Source organism: Lepisma saccharinum, chromosome 10 (assembly GCF_977018435.1).
Source record: "Lepisma saccharinum chromosome 10, izLepSacc3.1, whole genome shotgun sequence".
In the NCBI taxonomy this organism is placed as follows: domain Eukaryota; kingdom Metazoa; phylum Arthropoda; class Insecta; order Zygentoma; family Lepismatidae; genus Lepisma; species Lepisma saccharinum.
The window spans coordinates 2,929,108-2,951,264 of NC_139238.1; the positions used below are offsets into that span (position 1 = coordinate 2,929,108).

At 36.9% G+C, this 22,157-nt stretch overlaps 1 protein-coding gene across 5 annotated transcripts in view; it reads left to right on the top strand.

Annotated features, from left to right (window-relative positions):
* kug (FAT atypical cadherin kugelei) overlaps nt 1-22,157 on the top strand; it is a 956,861-nt gene that overhangs the window by 892,549 nt on the left and 42,155 nt on the right. For all 5 annotated transcript variants that reach the window (XM_083129471.1, XM_083129473.1, XM_083129474.1 and 2 more), the window contains 10 exons: nt 657-801; nt 3,091-3,252; nt 4,009-4,332; nt 5,960-6,241; nt 8,709-8,969; nt 12,373-12,549; nt 14,019-14,258; nt 16,250-16,636; nt 17,958-18,172; nt 21,897-22,034. In XM_083129471.1, coding sequence (XP_082985597.1) covers nt 657-801; nt 3,091-3,252; nt 4,009-4,332; nt 5,960-6,241; nt 8,709-8,969; nt 12,373-12,549; nt 14,019-14,258; nt 16,250-16,636; nt 17,958-18,172; nt 21,897-22,034 — 2,331 coding nt within the window. The remainder of the gene's footprint in view (nt 1-656; nt 802-3,090; nt 3,253-4,008; nt 4,333-5,959; nt 6,242-8,708; nt 8,970-12,372; nt 12,550-14,018; nt 14,259-16,249; nt 16,637-17,957; nt 18,173-21,896; nt 22,035-22,157) is intronic.

The window sequence follows — 22,157 nt, forward strand, 5'->3', positions numbered from 1 at the left end:
CTTTGGGATGGACATGTAGTCACTTATGACCTATTGTGAAGGTCTTTCCACCCATCAGCCTGCGAACTGAAGCCATTGTCGTACTTCTCCCTCCATTCGTAAACTTGATGGGGTGGTTATTGTGCATAGAGATATTGATTTTTCATTTGCCAGAGAATTTCTATAAGCTTTAGGCTTCCAGAGGGCAAGGAACCACTGCTCTTCACTGGTGCAAGCGTGTGAAGGAGAGACTATCTTTATAAATGACAAAAATTGTGTTGTAATGCTCACTTGATCTGTGTTGCACCCTTGAGATGGTTTTGTAAATAACAATTGATACTTGATGTAAATTTGACCTGTATACAGTCTGTCATATAATTTTTATTGGACTTTTAAGGTTTTCATTTGACTAATGTGATATATCCAATTTTTCAAATAGCATTTGTTTAATGTGTTTTTGTCTTTCACCTTTTCCGATGTAGGTTATTCCGTATAGTCCTGAGTTTTTTTCTAATTCAAGGTAGTCCCGGTCCCATTATTGGGAATATGAAAATGCTACAGACTTAAGTCCATACAGTGATAGAATTGCATGATACTTTTCAGTTCTGAATTTATTATGAGCTTTAAAGTTCTATTTACATTTATTTAGTTTCTGTCATATTTTTCTTCTTGTATAGGTTAAAGCAGTTGATGCTGATGATGATATGGCTGCAGAAGTTGAATATTCTATTTATGAAGATGACAATTCTGGTGTAAAGGAAATGTTTGGAATAAATCGTCATACTGGTGAAATTTACTTGCTCAAGAGTGCTGCACCCAGAGGTCAGTTGTTATTTATATTTAGAGAAGCATAGAAAGAGTTTATCAATATAGCAAGTTATTATTTTAAAATGCATTCACAATGATAGGTGTCATATAGATTGTGATGTTGAAGGAAACTTCACCTTTTTTATGCTAGTATTTCACAACTCCTTATTTATTCTAGGTCTTTTTTATAAACACTAAACTTTGTTCATTGCTCATTTGTGATTTGAAATTTATGATGTTCAGGTTGAGAATAAAAAAAATGGTTGATCTGAATGAAAATATTCTATAATTCTATTTAACTAGAACTGCTTTGTACTACTACATTATTTTTTTTCAGTTATGTTTAGTGGAATTTTTGTTACTTTTAGAAACTGCTACATTGATAATGAGATGGCCTTCGATACTGATGAAGTAGCTAAGATGTTGAAAGTTGTCCATAAACACGCTTTCACAATCATGGACAAATTGATCGATCATTTGTCTTGTACGAGGCGCATCCAGAAAGTAAGTTTCCCTATTTTTTTAAAAAAGAAACAACACAGTTTCAGGAAACCATTTATTGGCAACAGGTACAGCAAAGGTTCAGCTATTTTTCAACATAGCAACCACCAAAATTGAGACACTTGTCGTATCGTGGTATCAACTTTTGGATCCCACTGTCGTAGAACTGCCGCCTGTGAATGGAACCAGCGTGTGACAGACGTCTTCAGCTCTTCGTCGTTGCCAAAACGCTCACTGGAGGACAGGAAACGCAAGAAAACGTGAAAATCGCTGGGAGCCAGATCAGGACTGTAAGGTGGATGATCAAACAACTCCCAGCCAAATTCCGTCAAAACAGCTGCTGTGCGCCGAGCCGTATGTGGATGAGCATTGTCATGGAGGAGCACAACACCTGCAGTAAGCATGCCACGCCTCTTATTTTGAATGGCACGTCGCAATTTCCTTAGTGTTTCACAGTAATGGTCAGCGTTCACCGTTTCACCTCTGGGGAGGAAGTCAATGAGGAAAATGCCCTTCCTGTCCCAAAACACGGTGCACATCACTTTCTGTACCGACAGCGTCTGTTTGAATTTCTTCTTGACCGGAGATCCACTATGCCGCCAATGCATTGACTGCTGCTTGGTTTCCGGGGTGAAGTGCGAAATCCACGTCTCATCGCCCGTGACGATCCTGTCGAGGAAATCATCGCCGTCATCATGGTACCGTTGCAGGAATGTCAGTGCTGCTCCTGAACGTTTCATTTTGTGTTCGGGTGTCAGGTTTTTCGGCACCCACCTGGCACACAATTTTTTGAACAGCAGGCGCTGCGTGACAATCTCATGCAACACGGATCGTGATATCTGCGGAAAAAGGCTACTCAACTCCGTAATCGTGAAACGACGGTTCTCTACGATGCGCTGCCGCACCAGCTCAACCAGATCATCAGTGATGAGGGACGGATGCCCACTGCACTCTTCATCATGGACACTGACGACCTTCCGAAAACTGCCGACACCAGCGACGCACCATCTGCTTACTCATAATGTTCGGCCCATAGACCTCACAGAGCTGACGATGAATGTCAATTGGTGCAATGCTTTGTGCATTCAGGAACTTTATCACCGACCGAACCTCGCATGCGGCAGGAGAAGGAATACGAGCTTCCACTTCGGACCACTGCTGCCTCGCTACTGGTGCTGGGCGGGATCTGTCCGCCTGGCATATGATTGATACGTCTTAGCTCTGCTGCGCATGCGCAATTTACACGGCTCATTATGTTTACTTTCCCGGGAAAAAATAGGGAAACTTACTTTCTGGATGCACCTCGTATTTCATGTGAATAGTCTGTGACAGATGTTCTCTAAAATATGACTGTTGAATTCATAGACTTTGCATTGTGGTTGGTCGTCAAGAACATTAAGACAAAGTATTAAAACAATACAGTTAGCACCTTGTTGTTACTCACTGAAACCAACGTCAAAAAATCCTGTGCAAAATTTGATGCACAATTGTCTATGATGCTTTATGTCAAGTGTCATCTGTTTTCTAGTGCCCTTTTCTAATACAGACTGGCAAAGGAGATGAACATTATCAATGTGATGCAGCAAATGTGCAGTGTTTTGCTCACAGTTCAAATTCTCACATATATAGCAGTAAAATCCAAATGCACATCAATTTTTAAAAGTAATGCTTTTTTAAAACACCACTTTAAGTATGCAGTTGTAGACAAGTGTTTTAAAAGTATGTTAATGTGTACAATATTCTCTTACCATATATATGACGCATATATCAAACATACAGTAATTATTTTTTATTCTTCCACAGAAAATCAAGTCTTCCAGTTTTTTGTACGTGCTCAGGATCGAGGTTCGCCACCTCTTTATTCTAATGTTCCTGTTGATGTTTTTATTATTGGACCTCAGGAAGCTCCGCCAATGTTTGAACGCAGAGATGACAAGTTTTTTATCCCTGAAAACTCACCTCAAGGTACGAAGAAATTTGAATTGGATTGTCAAACATATATTTGTTGAAATTACAATTTAAATTCAGATTAGAAATTCATGTCCATTTTTTTTTTTTTTAAAAAAAGAAGTTCTTTGTAAATGGATATACTGACATTCTGTGTGATGATTACATGTGTTAAGCATACTTTCATAGATCCACATATTGTTTTTCGTAACACTTTCTTCATGTACACCTAAGTCATGTTGCTAAATAATCTTATTCATTTAACTTAAAGTTTGTGCTCAAAACATAAAAGTGAGTAAAATTGAATACAGATAGAAATTGTAGATATTTGTTTTGGAAAAATGTGCAGGAACTCTTGACATAGTACTGCGAAATTAGTCAAACATTGAGGGAGTGCAGTGGAAAGGAGCTAATGCCTCATAAACATAATTTTACAGGGAAAAACATTTTTAAGATAACTGTAAATGCTTCTCTTGTGAGGTAGGCACGTGCTACAAGTTGGAAATTATAGAAATTAACACTAGATGGCACAAGCTGATTGATATGCACAAAAGCAACTGATCCACCAGTGAGTGGCATGGGTCCCATTTCCACTGAGCTCCCGAATTATGTGTGTTCTTTTAGCTACATGTTGGCAAGATATTACATTACATAGAATGTTACTTAATGTTATTAAGTTTACAAAGAAAAATAACTCATAACAAGCATACAGGTGTAGCTATGAAAGGTTCTAAATGAAATTATTAATTAATACCCATTTCTTCTACTTTCCAGGCACAATAATCACACGACTGAAAACAGTAACAAATGATTCAGTACGGTTCCGCATAGTGTCAGCAGACCACAATCCAGACCATCCTTTGTTTCATGTGGATTCGCAAGGGCAGCTGATGGTAGTTGGAAAGTTGGACAGGGAGGTGCAGGACACGTACATCATTTCACTTCTGGCAGAAACAGATTCCAGCCCACCACTCACTGGCCTTACAGATGTCACGTTGAAGGTACTCGATGAGAACGACAATGCACCAGAATTTGAAAGCAGTCCCTACAGGCTCACATTAGCAGAAAATGTTGAGGAAGGAACATCCGTTTTGAAAGGTATTTTATGCACTCATGGTTTTCTCCAACTTTTGTAGCTGATCAGTGGTGATTGATTGATGTTAAATTGTTGGAATTTTAACCATTGCTTTTACTTTCTGTGTGCAGACACGTTTGAGAGACTGATTCTGTCTCAATCTTCAAGGATTTATCTCCAACTTGTCGTCTGTCAGTAGTCTCTGAACACAGGATGTGTTTGGAGGAAGGAGTCGATATGCAACAAGGTGCCTGGGAGGATTATATATTGGTGGCAGTGACTATTGTAGTAGTGACTTTGAACTGACTGACAGTTGCACGTAGCTGGCACTGAGAGATATTTAAATGCAAATTTTTAAGTCTATTACTCCAAATATCAACCCCAAACTTCTCTGGTGGAGACTGGACCACCATAAAGATAATCTTCCCATGCAATTTAAACCCCAAAACAGGTCTTACCCTGACCACTAGATGAGATGGAGCCTCAGTCACCAATAAATATTCCTCCCAGGCACCATGTTTAAATCATACTTGACACTGTAACAACGCATGTCAACACCTTCTTCAAACACATCCTGTGTTTGGGGTCTACTGACAGATGACAAGTTAGACGAAAACACTGTCCTTAGGATGGGGACAGAACCACATACAAATAGAAACTAAAACAATGGTTAGAAATCCAACAAGTCAACATGTTTAAAACCCATTGTACAGCAGAAACCTCGATTCTAAATTTTTCAGGAGATTATAGCTAAAGAACTTGTAAAGGGCTGAGCCGATACTGCCAGTACTTTTGTGGAGTCCGGGTGTCTCATGGGGTCAACAAAAATACCATGCCACACTTTTGACGGGGGGTCTATATATATGTGGAAGGTTATTGGGAAAGCAATGTTTTGTAATGTTTCACTGTGTTTGTTCTCTCATCCATTTCCTCAGCTTATCTTTCATCTCGTCATCATAATTAACCTATAAAAGTAGAAAATTGACATAAAATAACCAAAGTGCAATGGCAAGTGCAGAAGTGTATCTGAAAAAGGAGGTATAGTTCTTATGAACATAATTTGAATGTATTCACTGTTATTGAAGTGCATATTAGTTTCATTAAAATTATTATTCACCATATTAATTGTATGTCGTGCTTTTGTTATTTTACATTGCTTTTCTACCACTTCTAACTAATTTTGACACTGAGGATTAGAGATGATTAGATGAAATTGATGAATGCCCATGCCCAGGTTATGACTCAAGCCTGGGAACTTTGGGGTGGTGAGATAAAATTGACCACTCGACATGCCCTGCCACCAAGCTGGGATATTAATTGATTTAAGTGATGCTTCCACTTGAAGTTTCTTTATATCAATCACAAACATTTTCCCATTTTTCTTTTTGTAATATTAATCTGTCTGTCTTTTTTTTTTTAATTGCACACACATTTTCTCCTTTCTAAGTCACACTGTAGAAATATGACCATTTTAATAATCTTAGTTATATTGCAACATACTATGCATGGACTCAATACATTCTTAAACTCTATGATATTGGAGGTAGTGTGATCATCCCCAGCCTCCAATCATTATCTAATTGTCATTAACTGCAAGGTTCTGCATAATAAATGCAGCTTTATTCTTATTACATTATTATTTTTTTCTAGTAATTGCTCATGATAAGGATCAAGGTAACAATGCAGAGGTGAGGTACTCCTTTGGTTCAGATGTTGGAGACATTGCCAATGTGTTTACTATCGATGCCCACTCTGGGTGGATCACCACGCTTGTCCAACTTGACAAAGAGAAGCAGCCCAACTACGAATTCCAGGTTGTCGCTGTTGATAATGGAAACCCAAAGCATTTTGCAAGAACAAGTGTTTATATCAAGCTGAAGGACTACAATGACAACCCGCCTGTCTTTTCTCAGAGTCATTATCTGGCAGCAGGTAAGGATTTATTGAATTTGATTGTTATTTGATCATGTTTAGATTAGAAATATAGGGTGATTCAAAAAGCATGCCAGTTTTAATATATCAAAATATGAACTTTATTTTGGAAAAATACATGTAGCAAGGACAGAAACATGTTAATCAAAACTTCCCATTTCAGGTATGGAAAATGATATCGGGCATATGAGCCCCTCTACTTTGCTGGCACGACAAAACTCTCTTCGTGAAACTCTCTTGCTGTGGATGCATTTCCCTTTCATGAACCGTGTATGGATTTTCTGATCCCCAGATATAGCAATTTTGCTTGTTGACAAAGCCGTTTAAGTGGAAGTGTGCTTCGTTGCTAAAGAAGATTTTCCCTGCAAAACAGTCGTCCTCCTGTTGTCTTCTCAGAAACCACCAACAAAATCTCGCCTCTTCTGGTGATCGGGCACTTTCAGTTCTTGGGTTAACTGAATTTTATAGGGGTGGTAATGGAGATCATGAACAAGAATTTGCCGCAGTGAAGAATATCCTATGCCCAATTGTTTGAAACTGCGACGAACCGATTTCTTTGGAATAACAATCACACTGTTATGAACCAACGCAATGTCTTCAACAGACCGGCCGGAACACTAACGCCCAGATGTTTTCAAGTTGGCTGTTGAACCTGTTTCATTGAACTTTTTCATAAGTCTGCACACTGTTGATTCATTCAGTTCTTCATCATGCCCAAAATTCGCACAAAGTCGTCAGACAGTTGCAGCACAACTTTCTCCGTTTTGATAAAATGTTTTCACAATTAGCACATTAGAATGTTGTGAAGCGTTCCATGTTCACACACAGACTGAATTCTGATGGTGCACAATTGACAACAATATGGCGAGCGATTCTCAACCAACGTTTTTTTTAAATTGGAAGGTTCACAGAATACAACGTACTACACACCATTGTTGTCAACCACGTAACAACAACATGCCGAGCGATTTCAAACCGGCGTGCTTTTTGAATCGCCATTTATTTTGCTTATTCTTCATCAATCATACTATGAGTTACTATTTTAAATCCTCTTTATGTACAGGTAAGTTAATCGGGACTGGGCCTACAGTTTTAAGTGGGATCTGAACCACTATGTGCCTCCTCCAGGCCCCCTTTATGCTGACAGAACACTGAAAGAAAACATTTCCAGGAGCATCTTCTGATATTCTTTGCAAGAGCACTTAACACTCTTAAATATATATCTTACTCCATCTCTGGTAATAACAACAAAGTAGTATCCTCTGACAAAGACCTAGGCATTGTTTTCGAACAAAAGCTCACACTTGAGGAACATATTACAGGCATCACAAAAAAAGCAATGCATCTCTTAGGTTTACTGTATCGTTCCACTGGAATTAGTGATATCTCAGCCCTCACCTTATACACAAGTCATTCATTTCCCCAATAATAGAATATTGCTTTCCCGTCTGGTCCATGGCATGTCCCATGCAGCTCTCTAGAATCGATTCAACCTTCCACATTTTCCTAGCTATAGTTCGTTACAGGTTTCTCTCATTATGCAATTTTTCAACACCAAAACACCTGTCCTATATACACTTACAGACTTCCTATCAGTGCCGTTTGCAGATTGACTTCAATTATCTTTACAAAATTGTCAATGCAAAATCTGCTGCAACAGGAATTCCACTTTCGAGTGCCTATGCACACAACACGTATCACAAATATATTTTACACAGAAAAACCTAGACTTGAAATTCAAAAAAGATCTCTCTTCTACAGCCTTCCCACACAATATGATGACCTCCCATCAAATGTTGGACACGTTCAATACAATACAGAGTACGCCTTTCAGTCTTCCATCAGTAAAAATGTTTGTAAATAATATAATGTATAATAGTGCCATCTTGATTTACTTTTGTTAATATTTTTGTGTTGTTATTTATTTTTTCTTCTCATTGTTGACAATTTCAGCATAAAATTTTCTCAATAAATAAAAAAAGGAAATATTGTAAAATATATAGTGTGTCTGAGAAGTGCTCCTAGATTATATTACATGTTTATTCATTACATCATAAGTACTTTTTTTTTCATACTTGTGAACTTTACATTACTTTACAGTACATCATTTACTCCATGTCTTACAACTATGTCCACTCACATCAGCCATGGTGTAACAACTGACATACAAACTTGAGCGAGCATTCCATGTGACCTTCAGAGCAGGGATGCCAACCACAAGAACAAAATTATTCCCAAATAACTGAATACTGGCCAATTCATCATTGCAACATAATGTATGCAAATATGGCTATGAGGACTTCTTGCACACCCTGTACTTAAGCTAACAAAACTCTGAAATAAAACATTTCAAGAACTATCTCTTGATATTCTTTGCAAAGGCACTTAACACCCTTAAATATATTATAAATATATACATGGCAACACAGCATCTTTTTCATTATTTTTTTATGTAATTTCTTTCCAGTAAATGAAGATGCTCTACCAGGGACAGTTGTGGTCCAGCTAAGCACAACAGATCGGGATGCTGATCTCATTTCTCCAGTAGAGTACTACATTACAGGGGGCGACCCAAGATCTCAATTTCAGATTCGCCAAACGGGTGAAGTGTACGTCGCCAAAGCTTTGGATAGAGAGACTGTTGATAGTTACATTTTGGACATCACTGGGACCGATGGAAAATATATTGCCAAGGCAAAAGTATCTATTGACATTTTAGATGCAAACGGTAAGTTTGAAACATTTCTAGTTGTAAATATTAGTTTGCTTATACTTGCATATGTGTATGTGTTAAGCTTAAGTATTCATTTGTAAAAGCCACTTGAAGTAAGTACTTTTTCAATATTCTTTTCATTCTCTTCTTGCTGGTGGTATAATTACCAGCTATTTTATTAATCTGATGTTTCTGTAAATATAGGGTGACCAGACGTCCTCTTTTATCTGGACATGTCCTCTTTTTCAGGTGTTTGTCCGGCATCCGGGCGAGTTTTTTAGAAATCAGTAAATGTCCTCCTTTTTTGGAAATAGTAGGCCTATAGCATCGACCATAGCGAATGGACTCTACAGATAATGTCCATACATAACAATCATCATTTGTTATTTTATATCTAAAACATATGAAGACCACAGGGAAAGAACGTGTTTTGTCCTTTCTTGATTTTACAGAAGAGCATGTTATTTCCTTGTTATGAGCATGTTCTTTCCCTGTATATGCAACCAAAATCTCTTTGCAATGGATAGAAAAAAAAAGTTATATTCTTGTACAATTCCTAGTTAGAAAGACCCTTCCCAGAACTAGTTGATAGCATCTTTATCTCAATTTGGCTACAAATGGACAAAGCACGTTCTTTCCCTGTGGTCTTCATATTATACTTGGAGGACATTTTAAATATTTGAGCAATGGTCACTGAGCATCTGGGAGCTAGGGCTCGTCGAGTAGCTGAGCTCTCAGTGAGCAATGTGATCGCTGACTTTTGTGAGTATTTGTGATTGTCTGATTGATGGCTTGCGATATAGTGTGATTACAGAGGAAGTACAAGTAACAGAAGGTAATATAATTTTCCACTTTTTTAACTGTATTAAAATGAAAGTGTTGTTTCTTCCAAATATACACCTACTTTAGGATACTTGTGGAAGTGTGAGATGGAAAATTTTGAATCACGTGTCATGAAAAATGTTTGGTTTTGTTCTCATTCATAAGTACCCGGTTATTGTTTTGAAAAGCATTAATTATAATATTAGTTTTGCACTACTCTAGAACCATTCTCTTGACTTACGCGCAACAATACCTTTACCTTTACGTCGATGATCGTTAAATTTTGAACAATGAGCACACACCATCAAATAAATGATCTGTCTGCTCAACGAGCGAATATCTTGCTCAGATAATCGATGTGCCCTGATCTATGATCACTTTATACCCGAACGTGCCATCAGCATTATTCTCGTTGCTTCTCCCTCTGAGGGCACCCCAGATTGCCTGTGGGAACACATACAGTCTCTGCAGTTCCGATTCGAGTCATACATATGCAATACAGAAATGCATAGTGAGAATTTTCATTATTGAGTAATTATATTTATTTTCATGAAATACTGAAGCGATAATGTAAATTCAAGAAAATATTAAGGTTTTAAGGATGGAAGAAACTAATATGGGGCAGAGTGTAAAGTAGCTGTCAGTCACTTTACCATGTTAATGTTCAAGGCATTAAAATCAATTTTCCTGTCCTAATCTAAACTACCTAAAATATTAATTCAGATTATTGGGAAATAGATAAGCGAAACTTACTTGTTACACATGAATTCACATATGGGAATATTTCATTCCAAAATCCAAGGAAATGGAACAGAATTCTATGCTTCAAATTATAGATTTTCTGAGTTGTTAGATGTTAAAGATGTTATTAGAAGATTGCTTTCTGTGTTTAAAGGTAAGAGGAAAAAAGATGGATTTGTTAAAGAGGTAAGACAAAGGCTCGAAATGGAAATTTTCACAAAACTGAAAGCATTACTTTTGTTAACATGCCGTTGTCTGTTATTTTATCTCTGATTACAATTGTGACGAGATGGAACGGAAAGGTTCCAGATATACACGTATCGGAATGCCGTTCTGGTCCTCTCCGGTCAATTTCAACCCATGGCTACTCTTTGTATGTACTTCACATTTTTGTTTTTATGAAGAAGTGGGGGCCTGACAGCACCCTCCCCCTACCATGGATAAGCTACGGTTAAAAGTTAAAACTGCAAGTGTGTTGCGATTTTTTTGCGGTGTCGTCTTTTTTTGCAGCTTTGTCCTCCTTTTGGAATGTACGTGTCGGGTCACCATATGTAAATAGTCTGCAATTATGTGTTCATTACTCAACTGTTTTGTTTTTATTCTTAACAATATAATGGATAAATACTGTAACTGTAATAATAAGAAGAAAACACTAAATATTCACACTCTTTTTTAGTTTCAAAACTGTAAACACAAGGATTTGAATAATCATTCATTTCTTCATCAAGTATTTGTCATTTTATATCGGATTAAGTATATAATCATATTGGTACATCTGAAATATGGCATTAACTTGTTGCATAGACAGAAGCAAATGGAAATCAAATGGTGTGTGTGTTATAATTATTTGTTAAGTGATTCTAAAATTATTATCCAAAATAAGAGGCTGGACTGAAACTGGCACTGATTCCACCAACCAATTCAGTTCGAACATAAATATTTTACTGCAACTTTTCAGTGCCAATTCATCTGTATTCTTAAATTTTGTCATGAAATTACTGTAATACGTATCTTTAAACATGGGCCTGGAATTTTAAACACACAGTTTTGCTGCAAAATTAACTGAAAACTCTTTTATATTTCATAAGTGTGGAACATTTTAATATGTATTTTGGTGGTATTGATTGGATATATTTTGATGTATCTGTTGTGTGTAAACTTTAACAAATCCAATGTTTCTACAAATAGTCTGCAACTGATTTAACAGTTATTTAATTTTGCCAATATTTTTATGAGTGGTGCTTGAAGTGATTGGGGATGCAGGGGGTTGTATTTCCCCAGCTAACATAATTTTCGCAAAGCATTCCTCCTTCTAGCTGTCTTATTGTCACCATGTTAAACCATAGGAGCATCTCTAGGCTTGGTCAAACATCCCCTCAGTAACATTTTCCACTTCAGTGCTGATTGTGTATATTAATTCATGTTAATCTGGTTTTGTAAACTAAGTCTATAAACACCCACCATAATTTTAAATACCATTTCTATACCTTATGATTAATAAGCCGTGGTAGCTCAGTCATTAGGGTGTCAGACTACCGTGCAAGAGACCCAGGTTTGATCCCCGGTGTGGAAGAACTGGAAATTTTTCCACCTGTTCAAGCAGCTCCGGCTCCCACCCAGCGTCATATAAAGTGGGTACCTGGAGGAAACTTTGGGGTTAAAGACAATCAAGGGCATGGTGCTGATTACGTCACCCTCACCTTCAGCCGTGATCAAGAATGTGTGGGGACTTAATTCATGGCATGGTGCAAAGCACAGGGGAGCACTTTACTTTATACCTTATGATTTGTTTGCATTCATTCTGCACAAATTCTCATGTAATTACACAATCATAATTGGTCTCATGGCTTTTCAGATAATCCACCATACTGCCTCCGATATCGCTACCGCGAAGTGTTGTCAGAAGGTGTTCATCCTGGGAACTACGTGCTCACTGTTCTGGCCACAGACATAGATGAGGAAGCAAATGGAAATCTTCGCTTCTATCTGACAGGAGAGGGAGCAGAGAAATTCTCATTAGACAAGTCTGCAGGTAAGAAGTTTTAGATTTTACCAATGTTTAATTCGGCTTTGAAATTGTATTAGAACTCTTTCTATTAACCTATTAATTAAAATATGTCATCAATCTAAATGAGATAAATATTAAACTTCTAATTTTTAAAAGATACCCATTAACAAACCTGGATGATATCTTTTTATACTGCTGCAGGGATATGATGAAATGATTTCTCGTGCATGGATGTTAGTGAAAACTGTTCATCAGAACTAGTATGAAACTTATTAAAAATCTGATATTTATATTGATTATGATATGCAATTTCTTATTTTTGAAAGTATAGATTATATATGATGATATATGTTATAATAAATATGCTCTGCTTACCCAGCCAGAAACTGGAAATGGTGAAAGATGATGATTTATTCTTGACATGTTGGAAGCAGCATGTCAGTGTCTGAACCATTGTAAGAAAATAGTATCAGTGAGTACATTGAAATCAGTAAGTTTTCTGTTTTGCTATATGAATCTGGAACCCAGATTGTATATTTTCCTTCATTGTACTTTCCATCTTCAGAAGCGGAAAGAAGAGAAGAGAGAGAGGCATTTATATTTTCTCTCTTTTTCTCTCTTCCTTAGATGGAGGGAAGAAGAAAAAGAGAGAGAGAACTTCTATCTTTCTTCTTCTCCTTCCCCCACTCTCTCTCTCTCTTCTTTCTTTTTCATATTTCTCTCTCTCTCTCTCTCTCTCTCTCTTCCTCCCTCCCTTCTTTCTCTTCCCCTCCCTCTCTCTCTCTCCTATATTTTTCTTCTATCTCTGCCTTCCTTTTCCTCTCTCTCTCAACAACAGATAGAGAGAGGGAAAAAGAAAGCGTGGAAGGGAAGAAGGGAGACAGATAAGAGAAAAGGAAAGGAGGAAGGGAAAGAAAGAAGTATCTTTCTCTCTCCTTATTCCTTAATTTCTTCTTCTCTCTCTCTTTCTCTTTTTCAAGAGGAAGAGAAAAAGAGTTCCTCTTTTCTCTCTCTTTCTCTTGAAAGGGAGAGAGAGAGACCCTCTCTATCTCTTTCCCCCTTCTTCTTTTCAAGAAGAAGAAAGAAGGTTCTTTTCCCCTTTTCATGGTTCCAATGGAGGAAAATGTTATAAAATTTTTCGTGGATTTTAAGTTGTTTTTTTACCAGTCTTCTGAAAAACTAAAGTTGAAATTGTATTACCTAGGTATATATTACAGGTAATGTATTTTATACCTCATTATAATTTAAATTATAATTATTGAATTACAAGCGAGGTTAATGAAAAATGCATACCACGGCAAAGATTTTCAATTATTTTTAATTATTGATATGAAAAAGAGGCATTAGAATTGAAGTACTTGTGAAATTTTTTTTTTCCTTTCTTGATTGTAGTACCCTACCAATTCTAATGCTTAATGGAATGTGCAAACAGTTTGCCATACATACTACAATCACAGAAAAAAAACAACTTGAATGTGATTGGCTCTTTTTAGGCCACCTGAAAACTGCTCACGCATTGGACAGGGAGGACCAATCAAAGTACCAGCTCACTGCTCATGTCCAAGATAGGGACCATCCAGGATGGGAGTGCTCTTCTCAGCTGGAGATCTTCATCTCTGACCTGAACGACAATCCACCAGAATTCTCCATGGAGGCGTACAGTGCAACCTTGCCTGAAGACACAGAAGTCGGAACTTTGGTGACAAAGGTTCATGCAACTGATCGGGATATAGGTGAGTACACAATAGGGATTGGACAAATTGAGTGATGGACATTGATTAAAGAGGCCTACAAAATTAAGGTTCACATAAAATCTTTGAAAATGTATACTACGTTTGTGTGTTTTTGTGGGGTGTTGAATCCAAAAGCGAGGTTTTTCTCTATCATGTATCATTGTTGCACAACTAAAACCCACTGCTCGCCTTGCCTGCTCTCTTTAGACCTATCTCCGGTGACCTTTCATCACCCGGGAGCTGGCTGGCATTTTTGATGATGTAGAATCTTATTTATAGCTCATGACATTTTAGCTAAGGCAGCTTTCAGACCAAAATGACCAGCTGCAAACAAGCGACAAGTGACATGGATCCATCCAATCTGTAAAAGAGCATTCAGCGTGCATGTGTGACCAGCAGACTTTCCAAGGCAACATGTTGTATGCTATTGAGAAAATAGCCCAATCCAGGTGCAAGAGTTAAAAATACATGGAGCTTTTCATGTCACTCTGTTGCAGATGGTTGCATTTCTGAATGTGGTGTCACTTGTGGCTTGTTACTTCTTGCTTGTCACCAGAGGTGCAAACTTTGAAAAACATTGGGTGAGCTCGAACACTTAACTTATAAGTTCATATAATTCCTCCTTTCCATGTATTGTGTATCGTTACTTATTTTAAACAAATCTTATTTACTTATTTCAATAAGCAATACACCATGAATGATGAAAACAAGCACATAATAATAATAATAATAATAACATGACAAATTATTGGGTGAGCTAAGGGCCCATACAAGTTGGCACCACTACTTGTCATTTCAGTCTGAAAGCTCCTTAAGTGTTATTGATTTTAATAAGAAAGCGATAAGTAAAATACATGTTCTGAGAAAGAAAAACTCACACCACATGCCAATATTTTAACACAGGTAATATTCAATTATGATACATATATTTTCCTCTAGCTTTCAACATATCATGTGGCTTCCACAAGAGGCTGGACAGCATTTCAGTTAAAAAACAAAGCAAGGTAAAGAGATTTTGATGGTCCCAACATAGCAAAACGTTATGAGATTTTCCTCGATTTTACATTTTCTCGCATTTTAAGTTTTTGCAAGCTTCATCCCCTGAAAAACGTAAAATCGAGGTTCCACTGTAACTGTTGCCATCTCATGGTGTTGATTCTTCCATACATTGCCAGACATAAACATTATGGCAGGCAAGTGTTACCTTGTTTTTAACTCATCTGTAACTTTTTAACGTTTTTAACAATCACTCTACCTTTTATCATGTTTTAGCCCAAACTTTGTTCAGTCTTCTCAGAAAGTAAAAGTATGTGACAAAGTGAGCATTACCTGTCGAAAATGTCTTGTGGATAATAGTGGCTATTTTTTGTACAAAATCTATATCAGCATTACCATTGTTTACATTATTATGTGGATGTTGCCTTTATTGGCATAGGTTAAGGCATCTGCGATGTAGGAAGTATTTTGCATCAGTGCATTGTTTAGACGTGCCTGGCAGAAGTTTTGGTTTCCACCATTAGGCAGTGCTGGGCTGTGTTGTACTTCTTGATGTGTTGTGGTTCGTGCTATTGGATTGGGAGTTTTGGTGGAAGGGTGGTTTGTATCTGTGGTTCATTTTGCTATCTCAGATCTTCTGGAGTAAAAGGTGCTAGAAGGAATATGAATATTTTAGTGTCTGAGGGCCTCCCCAATGGCATAGTGGTAACATTGTTGCCTTGTAATCAAGAAGTCTTGGGTTCGCTATCCAGTAGAGGCCCATAGATCCCACTTTAAACTGTAGGTCTAGTCCCGATTAGCCTATCTGTGCATAAAGCGGACTTAAAACAACAACTCAACAACAACATCACGTCTAGGTTTAGTCCCACACCATCCTTCAAGAGAAATATTGGATATATTGTACATTAAAATTGATTTAAGTTTGTCATATCTGCATGTGTGATGATTTGCCTGTTGATGCCATTTTAGTTACAGCATGATTTGTCTAATTTCAGGTATTAATAGGAAGATAAAGTACTCGTTCATAGACTCAGCAAATGGACACTTCAAGATTGCTTCGGACTCTGGCATTGTTACCCTGGCTAAGCCGCTGGATCGAGAGCAAAGAGCTATGTTCAACTTGACGGTGCAAGCAATGGATCAGGGAACGCCTCAGCTGTCGTCCGTGGCCGGCCTTATTGTCCTCGTTCTGGATATCAACGACAATCCTCCAGAGTTTGCAACAAAATACTATTATGCCGTTGTTCCTGAAATTGCTGGCCTTGGCACCGAAGTTATCCGTGTTCTTGCAACATCAAAGGACAGTGGAGTGAATGCCGAAATTACATATTCTGTTGTGGGTGGAAATGAACACAAGAAATTTGAGATTAATTCTAAAACAGGTTTGTAGACTGAAAGTCTTATTATTTTGAAAAATTTGGAAAAAAGAAACTTACCATTTTATCCATTGTTGCCTTTCTTGCCATGTGATTAATTTCACCACCCTTCTTGTGAAGAGCAATGAAATTCAGAATTAGAGAACTTAATACTTTTCATGGTTTGGCACACTAAATAAGGTTAAAAGACTGTGTAGGTAAAGTTTTGTATTTCTGTGTTGTAGTTTTTCTTTAAATTATTTTTATTATTATTGTCAGATTAATTTTGATGGCTACTGTCAAAACTTTACGTATAAAATTCCATACTTTTATTTCCCTTTGTACATAGTAGGGATAGATTGATATGAAATTTTGGCTCATACCGATAAAGTACCAACATAAAATTTACTTGTACCAATAACCTGCGGTAGCTCAGTTGTTATGGCATCTGACTACCATGCGAGAGACCTGAGTTTGATTCTCGGCAGGAGAAAACCAGGATTTTTTCCACCTATTCAAGCAGCTCCAGCACCCACCCAGGGTAGTATAAAGTGGGTACCTGGAGGAAATTCTGGGTAGGGAAAGGCAGGCAGGGGTTAAGATAACCTATTCTACTGTTCGATGTAAAAGTTCAAAAATGGTCCTTGAAGAACCTGAATGTTTCTTTGGCATACTTAATAGATATATGTTACCAGATGACTCCAATTCAAAAGATACTGGGTCATTGTGTAGACATTTAGTTTTTAAAAAGTATGGAATGGAGATTATTATAACAAAATGATAAATATTACACGAAATCATAAGATATTTATACATATATTGGATCGCTAAAATTATCAGTCATTTTACCAATAAAACAATACACTAATATGCCCATATTGCCTCATGCCGATACAGTAATGATTAATCTGTCCCATCCCTAGTACATACATATTCAATGATACCATGTAATTTGCAAATAACAAATTCATATAGCAATTTTGGTGACTCATCTTAAATATCTGTGAGTAGTGTCATCGCCATGTAATCAAGGGGTCCCAGGTTCGATACCCAGAGTGGTTTGGATCTCACTTTAAACTGTAGGTCCAGTCCCGATTAGCCTTACTGTGCATAAAGTGGACTTAAAACAACAAATCAATCGATCAAATTAAATATCTATGCCAGCCAAAGGGCTGTTTGGTTTTAGCCTAGTTTGTTGATTGACTTTCTAAATGCCAAAAAAGTGTGTCAAATTTGGCCCACCATTGTTGCTCTTAATTTTATGCTCAATCAATAGGCTATATATTTATGCAAGAGATGAATTTTGACTTCTTTGTGCAATGAATTTAAACTTTTATTTCCTTTGCAGGAGTAATTAGCATTCAAGAACAGTTGGATTACGAAAGAGCAAAAGACTATTTCCTCACAATTCAGGCTGTTGACGGAGGAGTTCCTCCCCTTAGTAACCATGCTACTGTCAACATATCTGTCACCGACAGCAATGACAATGCTCCAATATTTAATCAAGTTTCCTATGGTGCTCGTATAAGGGAAGATGCACAAATCGGAGACAGAATTCTTCAGGTATGTTTGCTTATAATGGTTAACTTTCAGTTAATTGCAGGCCACCATATTGAAACTAGCACCTGAGGAAAATGAGAAGGAAATGCATTTGTGTATATATGATACTTACTTTACAAAGTTAAACTAGTTTTAGCCAGTACTTCATACTGTGTGTAATGTGTGGAAGGCTATGGAGCAATCAGAAGCAAAGTGTGGAATCGTACTTATAGAATTTAGTTAATATTATTGGAGTCTTTAAACTTTGGATTGTGCAGTTTATGGATAAGGCATGTGTGAATATTATCAAGCTTTCTTGTTTGTTAATATTTCGATGCCGAAACAATTAGCTCAGAAAAAATCAATGTTTTGTGGCAAATTGCTATTTACTTTTATTCACACAGCCATTTTTTTTTCCAAATGCTGTAATTTGAGCTTATTTTAGAGTGGTTATTTTATTTACTGGTATCTGTAAATAAAATTCGACCGATTCTTTCCAATACCAATATCACTGGTATTGACCGAATACGTATACATTGGCAGCCTGGCATCAGTATCTGATCAGCTCTAATTTTTTCTTATGTATGGTAATGTTTCACATTTTATATTCATGAGAAAACACGTGATATCATAGTTTACCAGGTCTTCTGTTGGTAATTACGTTTTTGTCTTCTGTTGCTAGCTGTTACTGCCTTGCAATAAGAAAATGTGCTATTTGTCATATTAATAGTGAAAGTATAAAAATATGTCTGAAAAAAAAAACTATGAAAGTAAGCAGTTGTAATACACATTAGGTACAATTTAGCCAGTGTTTCTTTTGTGCTTGAAGTAGGTTACTTACTGTTAACGGTAGGCTATTAGAAGAAATCTCGGCTCTCTCTGAAGTAAGTGCAGCTTGGGTAAAGTGTTTTCTGTTTTATCTCTTTTCTCTTTTTCCCTGCTTACTACCAGAATTACGTGCAGGTTAGTAGAGCTCTGGAATTTGTTGTTTCTGATTTCCATGTGAACACTCCCTGTTTGTTAGTGCTCTACCCCAGTGTATCCTACAATACATTAAATGAATTAATATTATATGCCCATGGAAGTGTAGAAGTGTATAATGGGCTGATGGATATTGCAAATTCATGGAAATTTTGTGTTGGCAATCAAAGTAGATTCATGTTGTTCAGGCTCTATTAACTAGGATTAAAATCAACTTCAACTATATGTTCCTGCATTTTCCCACATTCTACATTTTGATCTTCATGGTCCCAATAAAACATAAACATAATACAGTGGGAAAAAATTCCCCTGATTTCAATTCTTTTTTTTATCTTGGTTCCCCTGAAAAACAACAAAAAGAGATGTACCAAGATTTTATTGATTTTATTTATTTATTTAACAAAAAATTCCAAGTACAGTGTTAGTCATTTTACATTGCAATGTAAGTATAACAATAGAAAAATAACAACATAAACAAAAATTACAGCCAATAAGGAACCCTACTCATTTTTGCAAAACAGCCTTTTAAAATGTGCCTGGTTTTCAAAAAATTCTATTTGGCTTGTTAACTTGTTGAATTGGCTGGATAGTCTGCAGAGGAGCAGGGAGCGCTGGATGAGGCAAAACCTTGGCTTCTGAGAAGCGAACAGTTGAGTGCTCCTTGTTGTGCGAGATGGCACTCGAAAGGGAATTCACTGCAGAAGGCGGTCACTTGTGATGGTACCATTAACTATCTTATGCAGGAATACATGGTCCGCCAGGCTATGTCTCTCGTGAAGTGGTTGGGTATTTAAAATTTTCAGAAGAATTTAGTGGATGGAATTTGGTAACGAACAATGGCCAGATAGAAATTTAGAACACAATTTAGCCTATCTAGTAAATCTGAAGGACATGCCATAGACCAGATCCGAAAACAGTATTCGATTTTAGGTGAAATGAAAGCTTTGTAAAAAGTGCTGAGAGCAGACAGGTTGTTTATTTCGGTAAAACTATAGAGTAGACCACCATACGCATGGAACTCTTAGTGACTGCAGAGATGTGTTCAGAAAAGGAAAGTTTCTCATCAAAATCTTATGCACTTACAATGCAGGAATTTTTTTCCAATATTATGTTCAATTGGGACCACGAAAATTGGCCTTTCATGATTTATCATGCACCAGTTTATATTCATTAATTTAAAAGACTTGAAATTGCATATCCTCACTCTAAGAGCCTGAATAATCACATTCTACATACACGAACACACATACATAAACTTTGGTGGAAAGCATGTACAGATGCATTCCTGTTGTGCAACGTTCTTCATAGTTTTCCTCAATGGATTTTATTTATTTTCCTTTTATTTTGCCTTCTGTAGAGAAATTCAGTGTTGTTCAGAGTAGCATACTAGTAGCTTTCTTATCAGTAACGTAGGCGTAGTTACTTGATTTGTTCATAGAGCTCTTGACGTATTTGCCTGCATTATGTATTAAAATGTGAAGACATCATTGGTGGAAAACATCCTTACATATTTACCTAAGCATGTAGACTGGTTGTAATTTGCATGCTAACACTATTTTCATCGTGTACAGCTGTGAAACATACACTAAGAATTACATGTAGTTGATTTACGTACCATATGCCATTGTTGTAAAAGATAATTAAAATAATCGGTAGACCCATAAGATAGATATCAACGAATAACAGGTATTTTGATGATAGGTGTCCAAAAAAATGCAAATTTCTAAAAACTATTCATCCTGTTTTGCCATGTTATCAAGATAGATTCACAAAGCTTCTCTTCATGTTACATAAGCACAGCTACAGAACACTTCGTGACAATCACAATCCACAAGGCAACTTGTAGACCAAAGTCCCTTGAAATCCATTGTGCAACTCATTTTAAAATCTGCAAAACTCAATGTGAATATTTGCACTGGAGTAACAAATGCTGTGCAACATCACTGTGAATAGTTCAAATTGTATTGATAGGTTTTGAAGTAAGTAGCATCCATTTCATACATGAAGTTTGGTGTTTTCACATTGCAAATTTGGCTGTTTTCAATTAATTTTGAAGGCCCACTGCCTTCATTCACTGAAAACATTCAAATTCGCAATGCAGGAACACCAAACTTCACTTATGAAATACTAAAACTGTGTTTATCGCATCCATCATGAAGTAGCATGCAGTTTCACATAATGTAGATTTGTTTCCTCTTGACATTCCTATTTCGGTTACTTTTACATTTTTTCCACCTCTCTTTATTAACTGGTACGATTAAAATGAATGATGAACTGATGAAATGGATGGGACACCATGCACCCATGCCTTTTCCTTTATCCAAAGCTAAGTTGACCTGGCATGGATTGACATTAACCTCTTCTCTCCTCTGAGTCCCTTCATCACTGCATCATATCATCACTCATCGTCATTGTTGCAATTAGCCAAAAGTGGCAGAAAATCAATGTTGAATAACAAAAATTAAAACATTGGCATCTCTGGTCTCCACTAAACTTGTGAAAATTAGCACTAATATAAATCAAGTACACATCTCATCTACACTCATAGTAGTAAAATTCATACTCATATTCAACTATCTCCAACTGTGCCAAAAAATATCTTCAGTGAATGGTATCATTTCAGGTTTCTTATTTTTCGTAGAACATGCGTATGTTCATTAGATAGTGCATGCAAGGCTCATCGCACAAGGAACATACATGTGCATTATGTTTTTATGGTAGCATCACAAGTTTCGTTTTGTACTATATTTTTCAATATTTTTTGCAGGTGTTAGCTAATGACCTTGACAGTGGAACAAATGGAGAAGTTTCTTACTCTATTGTTGGAGGGGACAGGCATAATCAGTTCACCATTGATGAGAGATCTGGATACATTTCAGTTGCTGGTCAATTGGACAGAGAAATGGTGAGTCAAACTTATCCTTGCATTGCATACAGAGAGACATGAATTTTTGTGGTCAAAATGAAAGGAAAAACCTAATTTGATAACTCATTTTATTGGAAGTTGTCATCATCTTGTGCCACTTTG